Source organism: Centroberyx gerrardi, chromosome 14, assembly GCF_048128805.1.
Source record: "Centroberyx gerrardi isolate f3 chromosome 14, fCenGer3.hap1.cur.20231027, whole genome shotgun sequence".
NCBI lineage: Eukaryota > Metazoa > Chordata > Actinopteri > Beryciformes > Berycidae > Centroberyx > Centroberyx gerrardi.
Window position 1 is genome coordinate 7,347,914 of NC_136010.1, and position 16,802 is coordinate 7,364,715.

At 40.2% G+C, this 16,802-nt stretch overlaps 1 protein-coding gene across 1 annotated transcript; it reads left to right on the top strand.

Moving 5' to 3' along the window:
• The first annotated feature begins 375 nt into the window (after nt 1–375).
• On the top strand, nt 376–16,226 carry emc1 (ER membrane protein complex subunit 1). The gene is made up of 22 exons (XM_071923613.2): nt 376–489; nt 1,342–1,469; nt 1,777–1,842; nt 1,930–2,023; nt 2,110–2,238; nt 2,761–2,887; nt 3,411–3,560; nt 3,727–3,894; nt 4,468–4,539; nt 4,911–5,009; nt 5,339–5,435; nt 6,080–6,196; nt 8,063–8,262; nt 8,624–8,773; nt 9,728–9,889; nt 10,450–10,569; nt 11,096–11,233; nt 12,551–12,724; nt 13,408–13,618; nt 14,413–14,497; nt 14,603–14,732; nt 15,203–16,226. Exons 1-22 carry the CDS (start codon nt 398–400, stop codon nt 15,380–15,382), a joined length of 2,889 nt encoding a protein of 962 aa, XP_071779714.1. The 5' UTR covers nt 376–397; the 3' UTR covers nt 15,383–16,226.
• The last annotated feature ends 576 nt before the right edge of the window (nt 16,227–16,802 follow it).

Below are 16,802 nucleotides of genomic sequence, written 5' to 3' on the forward strand. Positions count from 1 at the left end.
GTTCTGGCCACACAATTGTTTTCCCCTGGATTATATAAAAAACATTCTATTGCTTTAGTCTATTTACTGTTTAGAGTGAATAGAGGTTTCTTTTAGACCTATGAATTATTTCTGTATGAAGAGATAAAAGACAACTGATCTACCCAGGAGAAAAGCTGGTTCAGTCATGGTAGAATGGCATTATGGTGTTTGAGCAGTTAGAGATAGAGAAGGAAAGTTAGCCACTGCTTAAAGTTATACATACATACATACATAGATACAATACATACAGTACATACATGCCATACGACATCCTCACCTGTAGGGGGCAGCACGACTCTGTCGCTAGGAAAACAGGAAGCGACACAACTTCCCACTTCCTCCTTCCGTCGAAGAGCAAGACCTAGCTACTGCTGTAATGGCAAAGCTAATATTGTTATGTATTAAATTCGTCCTTTTATGCAGCATTGCCGATGCTGTCTTTGAGGACCAAGTCGGAAAATTTGACTGGTAAGAGAAATCCTGCGAGTTATCACATTTTCTCATTATTTTAGAGGCGTTTTTTAATGGTGAGATGCTAATGCTAACACCTGTCACTGGCACTAGCTGCGACCCGGTGTGGGCTGGAATAATGATGTCTCCATACAGCCAGGGCTAGGTTGGTTCAGTTGTACATGAACTGGTATTCTCGTTCAATTCCCGTGTTTGCAACGGAAAATATACATCCCTCCTGCCATTTCGGCGTCTGTTGGCAACCTGGCAGAAGTGGAAAATCCCAGAGAATAACAATGACTTTTATTTAGCTGTTAAATGACCTAACCACAGTGTAGTCCGAGGAGATGACACAGGCCAAAAAATCCCCCAAAATTCATTAAAAACTATGCCTACAAGAAATGACTTCTCTTAGTAAACTTGATGTGCTGGAAATTTGTTTACTAGGTGACATACTCTGAACTTTGGCTTTACCGTGCTAGCGATTAGAGAAAAGATACATTGATCTCACCAAGTTAAAGTAAAGTGTGATGAAAATTGGTTTGTGAGCATCTGATGTGGCTAGCATTGTCACCAACGTGATATGCACTCCACTGTTCAACCCACATAACTCCTACCAATATTTCCTTTTTTATCAGAGCTATATTTTATTTTATTTTAATCCTATATTTGACAATGCACAACAAAATCTGTTGCTCCATATATAGCTAAAAGCTCATTTTTATCTGTAGTCCTCGGGGGGATAGACCTTGACATCAACTGGGATCAGAACCGTTTTATGTAGTCTTTAATCTGGATTGGATAAAACTGGATTAAAGTCGAGCTTGATGATTGTCTGATGATGTTTGTTCTCTATCTTGTTGTTTGCAGGAGACAGCAATATGTAGGCAAGGTTCGCTTTGCCCATTTCGACATGCATGTGCAGTCATCCAAAAAGGTGATTCTGGCCACTGAGAAGAACGTCTTTGCCTCTCTCAATTCCAGGACCGGAGACCTCTGTGAGTATTTTGTTAGACTGCCACAGTAGATAAATCTTATTGGGCTGCATGCAGAAAGATGGTTGGCTCCTGGGTTGACATAGTTTGATCCTCCCTGTCCATCCCACAGTGCAATGTGAAGTTTAGTGTCACAATATTCAATACCAAACACATGAAATCACATTTGCCAGTTATTAAATCTGAACAACAAATGTGTTTGTTGTGAATCAAATTAATGGCTGGTGTGGAGGTGGTAAGGAGGCCGTGTTTTTCAATGTTTCTTCAATGTTTTTCAATTACATTACTACCTACTCTGTATTTGTTACAGACTGGCGACATGTGGATAAGACCGGGCCAGAAGGAAACATTGACGCTCTTCTGCTGCATGGACAAGGTGATTTTGGCGTGGCAGCTGAGCATATGGAGGTTTAAGTTCCTTCACTGATGGCAGATAACTAAATAAACTCTTTTTGTCTCCTAGATGCGGTGCTGGTTGCTGGGAATGGCCGTGTGCTTCGTTCCTGGGAAGTAAACGTTGGTGGTTTGAACTGGGAGATTGTGCTCGACTCTGGCAGGTGATTAACATCTTGACTGGCATTGGTTAAGTCTATAATCATCCTTGTTTTGACCAAATATTAACTGCTTTTGTTGTACATTTTAGTTTCCAGTCTGCATGTTTTGTTGGACAGCAAGACTCTGTGAAGTATGTGGCTGTTTTGAAGAAAACCGCCATCTCTCTCCATTACCTCTCCAATGGTCATCAGAAATGGCTGGAGAATCTTCCAGAGAGGTAAGCGGATATTAATGACATATCGGTGGCAATCATTAGCTTATGTACAATCTAATTATAGTACATTTGAAATAATATCAATATTGCAAAAAAGGCCGGTTTTGCATTTTAAGACTGGTCTGTAAAATATTGAGGAAACATTAGCAGTGCGTCACAGGTAGCATATAATAAATTATTATTATTATTTACATGAGTTTAGATTCAATTTGATTTGATTAGATGAAACTATAATGATTCCTGTGGTGAAAATGGTCTGTTGCAGTAGCAAATAGTAATAGTTAACATCAAAGAAGAATAGGATTATACAAAATATATTCAAGCCACAATTCCAACACTTGGACATATTAAGTGGAAATGAATGAATGAAAATGTGCATAAAAAGTATGGATTCAAGCATTAACAGGATGTACAAAATAGTATCTGTAGAAGCAGAACTTACCAAGACATAATGACGCTGTGAAATTTATGCATTATGAAAATGATAAAAATGATAAACACTTCTTTGTCTTTTTGACCCCACAGTGAAACAGTGCAGTACCAGGCTGTCTATTCTGGAGGAAATGGGGAAGTTTACACACTGGGAGTCGTTCCCCATTCCCACATTGCTGTTGTTGCTTACAGTGTGGAGGATGGAGAGATTACCAAGCAGGTAATCCTTCAGTGTTTCCTCTAGGATTGTTAGTAGATCTTTAATAACAGTAGCAGTGGGGAGGTGGGATTCAGTTTGGTACAATGACTCGCAATGCTCCAACACAAACAGCATTATTAGTTTCACTACCTGTCGTTGTATTATGTGTGTTATTTGGATTCTTATATAATGATATAAGAAATAATTGTGCAATAATTGGTGTGTATTTGCATGTATTGGGTGAATAATAAGCCCAGATGATTAATTTTCATTGACATTTGCAAGCCAGTCTAGAGAAATTTTCCAGTATGCAGGATGGGGCACCTTTGCTGGATGAGTAAAGGAAATGCTGTGTTTCTAGTCTAAATTCTAGTTAAAATAAGACAAAGCCTTTTTATATAGCTTGAAAGGAAAGTAAACACTATATTTTTTTTAGCTGCCAAAGTACCAGGTGCAGCGAAAAAGCAAACCAAAATGTTAAGTGTTGCATTATCTTCATCAAATTTCACACGGCTGACGTTGTTGCTTGTATTGTTGTCGTCAGATTTCCGTCGAAGCTCCATGGCTGTCCAACATACCGGCCAGCTGTGCAGTGGTTGGACAGGGGATGCTGACATGCGTCGACCCTGCGACCGTGTCCCTGTACACACTTGACCTACAAGAACAATCACAGATGACCCAGATCCCCTTACAGGTACCTCCCCAAAATCAAAACACCTCCTGACTTTTCAATGACATTCTATTTCAACAAACAATGAATTTTCCTGCTTTCTAGAATTATCTGTCTTCTGAGCCTACCTCCATCTTTCCCTCTGTCTGACAATGCTATCTTTTACCATTCCCCGTATCTCTTTTCTTAGTCACTTGGCCTTGAAGTGTCCCCAGGCTTCCAGCCGGTGTTGGTGTCCACCCAGCCCAACCCAGCTCACCCCCCGCTGTCAGAGTTCTTCCTCCAGCTCGGCCCAGACCACCATCTGCTGCTGCAGCTCAACAACGGTCAAATAGTTACACTGAGGGATTTCAAGCCTGTACGGGACTCTTTCTCTACCCTGCACTTCTCTATCATACATTATTATGGTTCTGACCCTTGGAGTCCTTACTGTTTGTTGCTTCTAGTGTTGGCATTAAAGAAATTTAAGCTTATCGTAGAACTGCACTTACTGTAAGTTGTTCTAGATAAGAGTGTCAGCTACATGCCTAAAATATAAATGTAACTCAACTTTCTCTCACACGTAATTCACTACTAGAGGGAAACAGGAGGAAATTTTACAAGTAGGCAGGGTATATGTAAGGCCAAAGCTACACATTCATATTTTTAATTTTTAAGCACTGAACGGGGGAATCCAGACAAACTTTCAAGATCATGGGCTCTTGGAAAATTGGGTGGAATTGTCAGATAGCGATAAATTAGACCAAGATCTTTAGGTGTGAGTTCACACTAAGTGGGAATATTGGCCGGTTTGCAGAATTGAATATTTTTCCTATTGTACTTATTGAAGGGTAAATCTCAATTTGTCATACTATCTGAGATGCTGCGATTCAGAATGATGTTAAAAGAACAGTTGGTGAACATTGTTGATCACTTTTTTCTCACTTCATAGGCTTTGTTGGTTTCCTTTGCAACCACTGGAGAGAAGACTGTTGCAGCTGTTATGGCGCCCAAGAATAAAACTGTGAGTTACTGTGAAGTCACAGATTCAAATTTCTTCCATTGGGGTGTCTTTTCAAATCAGTAGGGATTTTCAAAGGATCATACCCTCCCAATGCATTAAAGCTGATTTAGGACAATCTTGGTTGTCTGTTTGTGTGGATGGTTTTTGATCCGTATTTTAGTTTGATGAACAGTCAAAAGTGTTTTTTTCTTGAGCTAAGAAACATCTCTTAGTCAGGACTTTTTATGCTGTGGCCATCTGAAAACAAAGTTACAAAGTGTCTTTTAGATGTTCTTTTCAAGTAAAATGACCATTTTTAAAAATGAAAAGAAAATTATCCATCTCTGTTTGTCTTTTGTTTGTCAACCATTGTGGACTGTTTTCTTCCCCAGGCTTGCAGTCTTAATCTCTTTAGCGCAGAATCTGGGCGCAGACTTTTAGACACAACACTCATTTTTAACATGGATCCTAATGGTGGGAAACCAGAGAAGGTGAGTGTAAACCTGAATAATGGATCATAATGATGACAAATACTAAGAGTAGGGAGGGCCATTTTTCCATTATTTTCACGTTGTGCTTCTAAATCTCTTCCCAGTGATACTACATCTTTCAACTCTCATTAGCTTTGTGTTTTGTTTTTTGAAATCACAGTGGATCAAAGTTTAATATGATTAGTTTCAGACCAGATCGATCTGGTTTGGGAGGTGATTTATTCACACTAAGCATTAGGATGCAAACAATTGTTTTTATTTATGAATTGTGCTCAGATTTTTTGTTTCTTTTTACAAGAGAATACAACCTTTTGTACTTTGTCTTGCAGCTGTATGTACAGGCATTTCTGAAGAAAGATGACTCTGTTGGCTACAGGGTCATGGTGCAGACAGAAGACCACACACTCACTTTCATACAGCAGCCAGGTATAGTTTGAGTTTAACACCAAAACATAGATGGTTTATGGTTTGTGTTGGAAAGAACACTCTGAAAACACAGTCTGCACTGGTTTATTACCTGAGCATTATGAAAACTATTCAGTTATTGATTACTGAAGATTGAAAGTAATGATTTACTGAGTTAGATCGCTAACGAATATTTTGAAAAGCTGGCAGAATGTGTAGCTGATAGCAAATCTAAAATTAAACAGAAATCAAAGCAATGAAAAATATATTGTCAAGAAAATATGTAATTATTAAAAGTGCAGTATATAATTTAGCTATAATTGAAGACCAAATTTTAACTTTAATTCTCAAATCGCTCAAAAAATAAAGGAAAACCAATGTTGTGTGTCATTGAAGATGTGTAATATTTACCTGCTTGCATCATTGATGTAAGATATGAGACATTATTTTGATTATCATGAATGCTGCCAACATCTGACCACTGTGTGGAGCACAAAACACAGACCCTTTTCATAATGCACCCAAAAATGTGTCCTTTCCACAAGCATAGGGGAAAAAACAACCTCCTAATTTATGGGAAGCGTCTCCCAAACTGTATACTCTTACAGGGTGCGGAAAGTGGAATGAATGATTACAAAACGATAATAATGAGTCTTGTTTTCCAGGCCGTGTGATGTGGACAAGAGAGGAAGCCCTGTCTGATGTGGTGACAATGGAAATGGTGGATCTGCCGCTCACTGGGACACAGGCAGAGCTGGAGGGAGAGTTTGGCAAAAAGGCTGGTAAATGAACTAGTCCTACCACGTTTCTGTCTATAAAATAATAATAAACTTCATTTCTATAGCACTTTTCTTACACAATGTAAAAGGTGCTTCACAATTAAAAGAATAAAAACACGTAAATACACAAATAGGACATACATAAGACATACAAAGAAAATGAAAATAATAGTTTACAAAAGTATAAATTGAAAGCAAAGTGAGTTTTCAGGTGGTTCTTGAAAGAATCCGAGTTAGATGAATGTATTTCTTCAGGCAAATTGTACCAAAGTTTCGGTGTCCTAACTGCAAATGCTTGATCACCTTTAGTCTTGAATCTGGCCTAGAGTTTTGTCTAAGACTACACCTCTGCACATAAGGAGATAACAGCTCTGAAATGCATGCTGCATAAATCCCTTCGAAAACATTTTTCCCCCAAAATTCCTGGCCCTGAAGTAGTGTTGACAACATCTAATCAAAAATGCTTAATTAATGCTCTGATCAGTATTTCATGTGTTGTTTCATGTATTGTTCTCCAATTCTCTCAACCGTAGGAACCTAAGACAGCTGTCTTAATTCCTAATTCTAGGCTTATTTCCTCAGGCATGTTTCATCATCCTGAGATTTATATTCATGAATGGCCACTAATTTATCACTAATATCTAGATTCAGATCAGCAAACTGTCATTATACTTTTTAACTACTTATGCTGCTCTACGCCTGCATTTGTGTCATCTAAGCTGTTGCACTTTTCTTGTTTTGACAATAATTTCAAAGTTTCAACAGGCTTGATGGCCAGTTAATAACTGGGCCTTGTGGGTGTTAACTGGGCTCATGAATTATTTGTTTACGGTTAGCTTCACTTTCCTCTGTTTTTGTTCTGTTTTTCCTGCTGCGCTTGGATTCAGCCATTCAAGGTAACGCGCTTCTCTGCTTTTCATGTTTGCTTGTGTCTTAATTCTTACAAACCTACATTTTCTTCACTCTTTGTCATATCCCGCCTGTGCTCCCTAGACCGACTCCCATCTTATTCTGCCCTCATCAAATCCAAAACCTCAGTGCTTGCTTATAAGGCCACAAAGGGAATCAAACCTCACTACCTGTTAGGCCTGGTTCTGCCCCAGTGCTGCAGCTACTGAGCCCTTACGATCTGATTTACGATCTGATTTACAATCTGATTTTCAGTCCACCCACCCAGTCATGATCTCTTCTTCTTCCTGGCTCTCCAGTAGTGGAACAATCTTCCCAACATAGACGCTTCTCTGCTGTTGTTGACCAAAAATCCACCAACATCCACTGAACCTTCCTTTCAATCACCCTGTCCCATCACTTGATTTAGCTTTTAGTATTAGTCATCTTGTATTTCTACAAATCCCCCCTTATTTCTGTCTTGTTTTTTCTTGCACTGCTTTATCAATCATGTGATAAGTATGCTTCTATACAAATATTTATTTATTCTATTTTTTACACATTCAGTGACCTAAAGGATTATTGGCACCCTTGGTAAATGCCGGCCCTTGGTTAAAAAAAAAAAAGTCTGTTGGACACAAACCCCTAGTGATTCTTTTTTTCTTTCGTTCAAGGTATTTTTGTTAGCTTTTTAGTTGATACAAAAAACATCATACAATTTATAATATATTTTAACATCCATTTAGCCCAAAAGTACCCCCAACTCATTGCTACTCAAATTTCTGAACGTAGGATAGAAATCATTATTTGCATTGATCTTTTACGGCCATTTTGTCTCATGTTCTGAAAGGGTGGCAGTATTTCTATAGATCACTAAATGTCAAGTTCTGTGCAAGATCATGAACTAAAATCCTAAAAGGTGAATAAAAATCTACTGAAAGTTGTTTAACACCGTCTGCATTCTCCCTTTAATTTGTGTAGACGGCCTGCTGTCCATGGTGCTGAAGAGGCTTTCCTCTCAGCTCATTCTGCTGCAGGCCTGGATGGCCCATCTCTGGAAGCTGTTCTACGACGCACGCAAACCCCGCAGTCAGGTGAAAAACGACGTGACCATCGAGAACCTGTCCAGAGATGAGTTCAACTTGCAAAAGATGATGGTGATGGTTACTGCGTCTGGCAAGGTACGAGACAAAAGCTCACCCTTGGGTTTCACTGCTGTTCAGTAGCTGTCCAGGGGAGAGAGGAACTGCACTGTGCATGCAGTTATAGTTATTTGCTGACCTAAGAGTCTGCTTGGACTAGGAGGGAATAGTGGTTTACATTAGTATAAGTTCAGATAAATATTTAAAAGATAGAGTCTGCACACTAAAAATGGCTCCCTTGGCGTTTATTGGCATTACCACTCGTGTACTTTTATAAGTTCAGATAAGCCTCCGTTAAGAACCAAATATTAGAAAAAGACTCCTATAGGCCTCTTTGAAAGTCACTTTTCTGTTCTGTACAATTCATCAGTTGTTTATTGTTTTGTTTTTTTGTGTTAAGCTCTTTGGGATCGACAGCAAGACTGGCACAATTTTATGGAGGCACTACCTGGACAACATCCCGTCTAATGCAGCCTTCAAGCTGATGGTGCAAAGGACGACTGCACACTTCCCTCATCCCCCACAGTGCACACTGCTCATCAAAGACAAGGTGAGACACTGACCCTGGGATCTCAGCTGAGCCTTGGGAACTTTTTAATAGCAACTACAGAGTAAAATGGGGGAGTGTAAGGGCCATGGTACTGAATAATTGGGGTAGGGGGCTTCAGCTAGTGGTGGCAGCCAATTTCAGTGTCTTGTTGGCTACGAACACAGAGAAAGCAAAGCCAATTAGAGTGAAAACAACAGACCAGAATGCTGTCTACGTTGCTGAATAAGGAGTGAAGGAAACTTAAGTGCCTTAGGAGAAAAGGACAGCTTTTTTTAAACATTTATTGACCGAGTGAAGGTTTTGCTGAGAATATCTGGTCTTTATTAGCATTCAGCCCGACAGGATGTGAAATCTGAGGTCCAGTGAAGTTGCCCAATTCAACCACAGTCTCCTACTGTGGGAAACTGAGCAACTCTACTGCAGCAGTTAGAGGTCAAGTGCATTGCTCAAAGGCACTTTTATGGTAGTTGTTGAAAGAGAAGCGAGTATTGCTCATTCAAAGCCTAGATTTTCACATCCAGACCTGGGATTTGATCAGTTATTCACCAGCCACTTACTCCCTTCTGTAATCTCAAGGCTATGGCCGCCACTTATGAGCGATAGAGAACTGTTATGATAGATTGGTAGTGGAAGAGCTTTTGAATATCCATGACATGTCACTCATGAGATAGGTGTATGGTCTGGGAGCTGTAGTCATGTTCAAATGGACGGAAGTTTTTGGCCTCTTAAACCCAATCAGTGGAAGTTGTTCCGATAGAGATTTTCCCTGCAAACATCCAAGAATATAAGTCTTAAATATAAATGGCCAAAGATATCTGTCTTAAGTTGAATTGGATGTCCTTTCACTAAAACTAGTTGCGGTGATAACTTGCCCTCCTGCAGTTACCAGCACTTTGACCGAGTAGTTATCATTGTTAATTTTATTGATTTCTGCTCTGTTTATTTTTCGTCCAGGACACGGGACTCGCCACACTCCACGTATTTAATCCCATCTTCGGAAGGAAGAGTCACATCACCCCACCCGCTCTGCCTCAGCCAATACTTCAGTCACTCATGCTGCCGCTCATTGACCAGGACTACGCGAAGGTCTTGCTTCTCGTCGACGACCAGTACAAGGTTAGTGTCAAACTGTAAACCACCTTATTTTATGTTAAACTCATGTTAAACTACAGCTGTTAATAGGGTCCGCATCACAAATCTTCCCTCAATTATAGCTGATGTTTAGTGTTTTGTAACTGTAAGCATAGTGGTATACAAATGCATACTGCTGTCGTAGTTATTGGTATTAATCTCTCCAGACCCAGCATTCAGCATTCTGCATAAACTAATTACACACAATGTGATGTAGCGATCCCTTGTGCTATTAAACAAGGGTGAGCGTGTGTGTGTGTGTGTGTGTGTGTGTGTGTGTGTGTGTGTGTGTGTGTGTGTGTGTGTGTGTGTGTGTGTGTGTGTGTGTGTGTGTGTGTGTGTGTGTGTGTGTTAGTATTAGGGTGATCCAGTGGGCCCCTCCTTCCCATCTCTAGTGTTTTGTTGAACGAGGCCCACATCACCTCCAGCAGGCTCAACAGTTGATTCTGGTGTCCCCCATTTTTTCAGCCAGCGACAGTGGCTCCCCAGAATCAGTTTCTTTCTTTCTACAGAGTACTCATGTTCTTCATGTCATTTTTCTCCAGGTGTCTGCTTTCCCCTCTACAAAGAACGTACTGCAGCAGCTCCAAGAAATGGCTGCCTCCATTTTCTTTTATCTTGTCGACTCCAACCAGGGAAGACTGTCTGGCTACAGGTTACGCACGGCAAGTGAAACTTATTTTTGCTGAATTATTTCAAGGTTGTTTGAGCATGAGCATTTGATTGTAGGGTCCACTGCTCATGTGGCAAGTGTTCTGAACAAAGTTGGTGATTGGTTCAGTAGCATCTGCTCAGATTGCTCTGATCTGCTAGCAGTATCACAAAATAATGCTTAAATATGCCAAGAATGAGAAATTACAGCATTAGGTCTGTTTGTTTGTTTTTTTCTTTTTCCCTCGGTTTACTACCTTGAAATTATTATATAATTACAAATGACTGGAGCGTCCTGGTAGCTCAGTGGTCTAAGGCGCAAACCATGTAAACGTGACATTCTGGCTTCGAATCTGGCCCAGGACCTTTGTCACATGTCATCCCCCTCTCCCTCTCTCTTCCAGTGTTTCCTGTTTCTCTAAACTTTGAACTGTCTAATAAAGGGAAAAAAATGCCTAAAAAATAATCTTTAAAACAAACAAAAAACAGATGGCTGATTTACAGGAAGAAATGACCCAGAAGCTGTTGTTGTGTTCTCAGGACTTGTCCACTGAGCTGATCTGGGAGGTGATCATCCCAACGGAGGTACAGAGGATCGTCACGGTTAAAGGGAAGAGGCCTAATGAGCATGTGCACTCCCAGGGCAGAGTGATGGGAGACCGCAGTGTCCTCTATAAGGTAAGACGGCCACTGCTTACCTGCCCCAAACCCACACTAGTATTGTGGTATGGAAGTGGTGTTGAGAAACGTTGGACTGATGTTATTGCTGACGTTTGCACCACCCGGTCTTGTCTCTACTTTCTCCTGGCTTCCCAGTGGTGGAATGATTTTCTCACTCCAGTCAGAACAGCAGACTGACTCCCCATCTTCCACTGCAGGCTGAAAACCCAGCTTTCCCAGAATTAACTCATCACCTTTTCCCCAATGAATCATATCCCCTCTCCCTCCACTCACTCGAGTTGCTTTAAAAAATCCCCTCTATCTTTCTCCTTAGCTTTTGTTTGGTTTCTTTTCCCAGCTTCTTCTCTCTTACATCATCATTTTATGTTCGCAGGAATATTGTGGTCACTTTTGCCCGGTGCCATGCACTCCTTATTTAGTCCTTGCTTGCCATTTTGGTGACCTAGGAATTTAATCATACTGTTGCACTCTGCTAAATCCAAACATATAGCATAAAAAATTGCCATCATAATCATGAAAAACCTTTACATATCTCTTCTGTTCCATTGGTCACTGAGTTAAAGGCCAAATCTGTAATTGTAGAATGTCGCCTCCTATTCAAACACTGTCACCCAAACCCTGACTTTTTTATTTAGTGATTTATTGGGTCAGACATTTTACATCTGGAATTAATTGTTCAAGATTTTTTTTAGAAACTGTCAGAATTTGACAGCCAAACATGACATTTTATTTTTTGAGGCTGTTTACATTTGAAATGTTTGGGTTAGGGTTAGCATTAAACATTAAACTGAAACAGTCCCGTATTTGAGTCATGATGAGTTAAGATTCAGTTTCAAGAAGGCTTATTTTCTATCTACAATTCAAACTCCTCAAGAACTAATGTCAGTATACCCAAAATTTAGATGGTCAAATACATTTTGAATTGCAGCTTTAAATAATCCCAAATGTATTGTCCTGTTAGTAGAGCAGCTGTGTTATTTGATTCATTATGAATCTGACGCCCACATGTGTGGTGTAATCGGCCAAACCTACAACAATATACATTTGAAAAATTTGGCAGTCAGCATCTTGGGCATGGTCATCGTGGGAAATTAAGATGAGACAAACACAAAAAATGTCTTTTGGGTTTTGTGCCCCTTTGGCACATAACCTACCATCACATGGAGGTTCTTACTATCCTAAAAGTTAGGTCGGCTGGTGAAATAGTGAATAGCTAGGGAATTGTGGATTTGACTACACTCTTGCCCATTAATACAAACATTATTTCATCATTAGTTATGGTGCTCACTGTTACTTTGTTTCATATTCTCACAGTACTTGAACCCCAATCTACTGGCTGTGGTGACTGAAAGCACAGACTTGCACCAGGAGCGCAGCTTTGTCGGGATCCTCCTGATTGACGGCGTGACGGGTCGCATCATCCATGAGGCTGTTCAGAGGAAGGCCAGAGGGCCAGTGCATCTGGTGCACTCTGAAAACTGGGTGGTGGTGAGTATTTTTCACAACTACTGACAGCCCATTCCTAGGGATGGGAATAAGAAATCTTTACTGTTGCTTTGTTGCTTGCTAGTTCATAAAAATTATTCATAATTATCAGTAAAGTGTTAGCTCACAGAAATTGTATTAAAATGACTTCAAGTGAGAGATTGTTATTCTGTTCGTCAGCTAAAATCCTCACATGTAGAAATCACCCGTAATTGAATATTTAACACATCACAAGATGAGGTAAAATGCATTGACAACAGAGGAGAAACGCAGACATTGCCTTGAGGGTCATGTGACCCTCCTACTCAGGTTACTTTTGAACTGAAGTGTCAGTGTCCCCCCTGCCAAAAAAATAGAAACAAAGTCCACCGGACTTTAAATGAAGAGTTGAAGACGTTTCACCACCAATTCTAATTCAGTTCTAATTCCCCAGCCCTCACTAGAACTGAAGAAGCCTCTCAGATGAGTGGTGAAACGTCTTCAACTCTTGAAGACATTTCACCAGTCGATCCAGTGGATTTTGTTTCTATTTTTCTTACTATGTGGATGACTGAAATGAATCTACTCAGACATATAGTGTCAATGTTTTCCTCGTTGTGATAGTGTAACAAACGAGAAATACATGATGTTCTCTCACTAACGAATGTGTTCTTCCCATCCCGCCCCCCCTGCCTCTGTTTCTACAGTATGAATATTGGAGCACCAAGTCACGAAGGAATGAGTTCTCTGTGCTTGAACTCTATGAGGGAATGGAGCTGTACAACAGCACTGTGTTCAGCTCACTGGACCGGCCCCATCCCCCCCAGGTGCTTCAGCAGTCTTACATTTTCCCCTCCTCCATTTCCACCCTGGAAGCCACTCTGACGGAGAAGGGCATCACCAGCCGCCATCTGCTGGGTGAGTGTCGGTCTCAAACCGAAGCGCTCAGTGATTCAACACCCGATCAAGTGGCCGCTTAAATTGAACGTTCAAAATTCGTAACTCACTGTGTTACTCTGGGGAATTGAACATTGGGGTCGCTGGCTGTGTATCCAGGGTGATGACACTGTCTTTTCTTTTTGATGAGAGATTTGAGACCATAGTGCTTGAATTTCCAGTAGTGATGTAACAACTTTCCAAGACTGCATGTGATTTTTGCTAGACATCCTTTTAAAGAGAGGCAGAGGGAGTCCAACAGTCATATTTTTTTTTTTTGTGTTTGAGAGAGACTTGACTCATGTTCACAAATTACGACCTAACAGTATAGAATTTAGGAAAATGATTCATCTGTTGTCGGGCGAATTTTCCCTTTAAGATGCCCTTAAAACCTCAGATATTTGCCACGGGACACTAGATGTTTTAGACCAAGCAGTAAATACATTATTACATACAGTATTTAAACAATGCATAAACAGCTGTAAATATCATAAATATGCACCAGGGAAGAACAAGATAATGCTTTTGTCATTTACCCCAGAAGATGTAGTCTAAGATGTAGACGTCTACTGCACTTTAACTTTTAAACCCTATGGAGCCTCATTTTAGCCTAGACATCCATAACCAATAACCATTTAGACGTCTTTTAAACGGCTATGCAACATAAAATTGCTCAGTGGGTTCAAAGCAAAGTGCCTTCTCTCCTAGTCAAAAATGTCTTTTCAACGTTCTTCAACCCATTACCTTCTTGTTTCTCTGGGAATGCTTTGTCACAGTTGGCTTGCCATCAGGAGCAATTTTGTCATTACCTAAGATGTTCCTTGACCCACGGAGGCCGGAAATAGTATCTGAGCAAAGCCGGTAGGTACTGAAGTCAAATTTGGTGTGAAGCATTTGTTTGACTGGCTTTTTTCTTGTGTATTAGTCATCTTATCTATCTAACTTATCTATTAACTTGGTCTCCAGTGAAGAGAACCTGATACCATATGCACCAGAGATGCCGATTCGTACAGAGTGGTTCATTAACTACAACCAGACCGTGTCAAGAGTGCGAGGAATTTACACCGCCCCCTCTGGACTGGAATCCACTTGCCTGGTGAGTCATTACAATACTGGCAACCGCATTTGACTATTACCAAGATAAAAGTTCCATGCAAATTCACCAATATCCTCATTTACATTACATTTTCTGACAATATGATAAAAAGACCCTTGTTGTTGTAGGCAAAAATGAAGCAGGAGCCTCCAAATCCTAATTTTCCGTCGCAACAATACAACGTGTTATTTGTGGAGTTCAACTTATTAAACGTTTATCAGTTCATCGTGGTCCCATGTACCAATATTTCAGGACATTGTGACACTATTTAGGGTCAATCTTGAACATCCAGAGCAATGATTCCCTGTTTTACCTAATCTGAACTACCTGTATTTTACTTAATGAAGAACTAAAATTAGATATAAAATTAAATATATATAAAAAATTCTAAAAACAGGGCATTTTTGATACAGTTGAGATATTGTTTTCCCCCCGTTAAATTAAAAACTGTTTTGGTTTTTTTCATGTAGGTGGTGGCATACGGCCTTGACATCTACCAAACCCGAGTCTATCCCTCCAAGCAGTTTGACGTGCTGAAGGACGACTACGACTACATGCTGATCAGCAGCGTCCTCTTTGCCCTGTTCTTTGCCACTATGATCAGCAAACGCCTGGCAGAAGTCAAGCTGCTCAACCGGGCCTGGCGGTAAACTGATCGGCAAAATCCCATCTCTGACAACCCCAAGGCTGCCGATAGAGACCTCAGGCCATGGAGACGGAACCGCTGAGGCCGTACCTGTTGAAGAACAAAGGTCAAAGTTCATTAAGGCCCATTTGGAACTGCTGGGGTCGGGGGGTGGGGGTGAAAGTAGGGATTGTTAAAGGTTTTTTGTTTGTTTTTTTAACTTATTTTGCAAACACAAGAAATAATTTCATGGTAAAATGATTTTTTTGTGTGACGTCAGTTTGATTAACTGTTTAACACTTGAGCGTAATTACAAATGAATGAAAGGAATTTTGGATTTGTTAAATTGTGGAGTTCGGAAATTCCTGCACATGTGAAAGTTAGAAACTTTGACAGAGTTAGTTTTTTTTTTTTTATTCCAAGATTATTTTCGTGACATTTCTGCCTCATTAGACAGTTCTAATGGAGACTGACAGTAAATGTGGAGGTGAGAGAGAAGAGAGAGAGACATGATGATAATGCAACAAACGTGAGCGTGATTTGTTACCATACCATTGTTGTATGGTATGTCCTTTAGCCTGCTGAGTCACCAAGACACCAAGATGCCATTAGTTTTGATGGCAAACGAACTGTGAATACTAGGAAAAAATGTAGCGTGGACAAGAATCGGCCATTTGTGTTTTCCTGAAGATTCTTCCACCAAAAGCATCGGTCACGCTGTCATCACCATCACGTTTGACCGCAGAGAATGACCATCATTGGCCTATATTTTATATGTATCAGGTGTCCTGCAACTTGTTTGTGAGTTGCTTTGATCCACTATCAGCTACTCTTGGTGCGCCATTAAAATTTGTGGTCTCAGAACTCTAGTTTTTGTGTTTGTGTGTTTTTCCATCCTCTCAGAAAAGCAGCCAAACAAAACATCACTCTTTGTAGCCTCCAAAACGCATGAAACGGTTAGAAATATTTGTCTTCTTTCAAGTGAAGATGACGCACTTGCCCCTGACAGTCCCTCGTGAACACTAGATGTGATTTTTGTTAAATATTGAGAATGTGTTCATGTATTCACCCAGGTTGTTGCTCTTTTTTTCCAAACATTAGTGTTTATCAATATGAACTTGGTATCAGTAAAATCAGCTTCATGCTTATTATTTAACAGTGGTAAGTCATATATAAATGATTGGCCTTTATCAATGATAAGTCAAGTGTGGAAGTGAGCACTGATTGGAGAAAATGTGAGAGATGAGAGAACTTCATTTAGGATTTCAGTTTGCCTGCATTTCAGTAAGTTTTGTCTCAGCAGGTATTCAGATACACTCAGATACACTTCACAGTCGATTCCCTATCAGTACAAAAACTTGACTGGAGCGTCAACAGTCCTGCTTCCTCCTTATTACCTTCTTCAAAGTTCTGTCACAAACGAGCAGAATATTTACATGAACTAC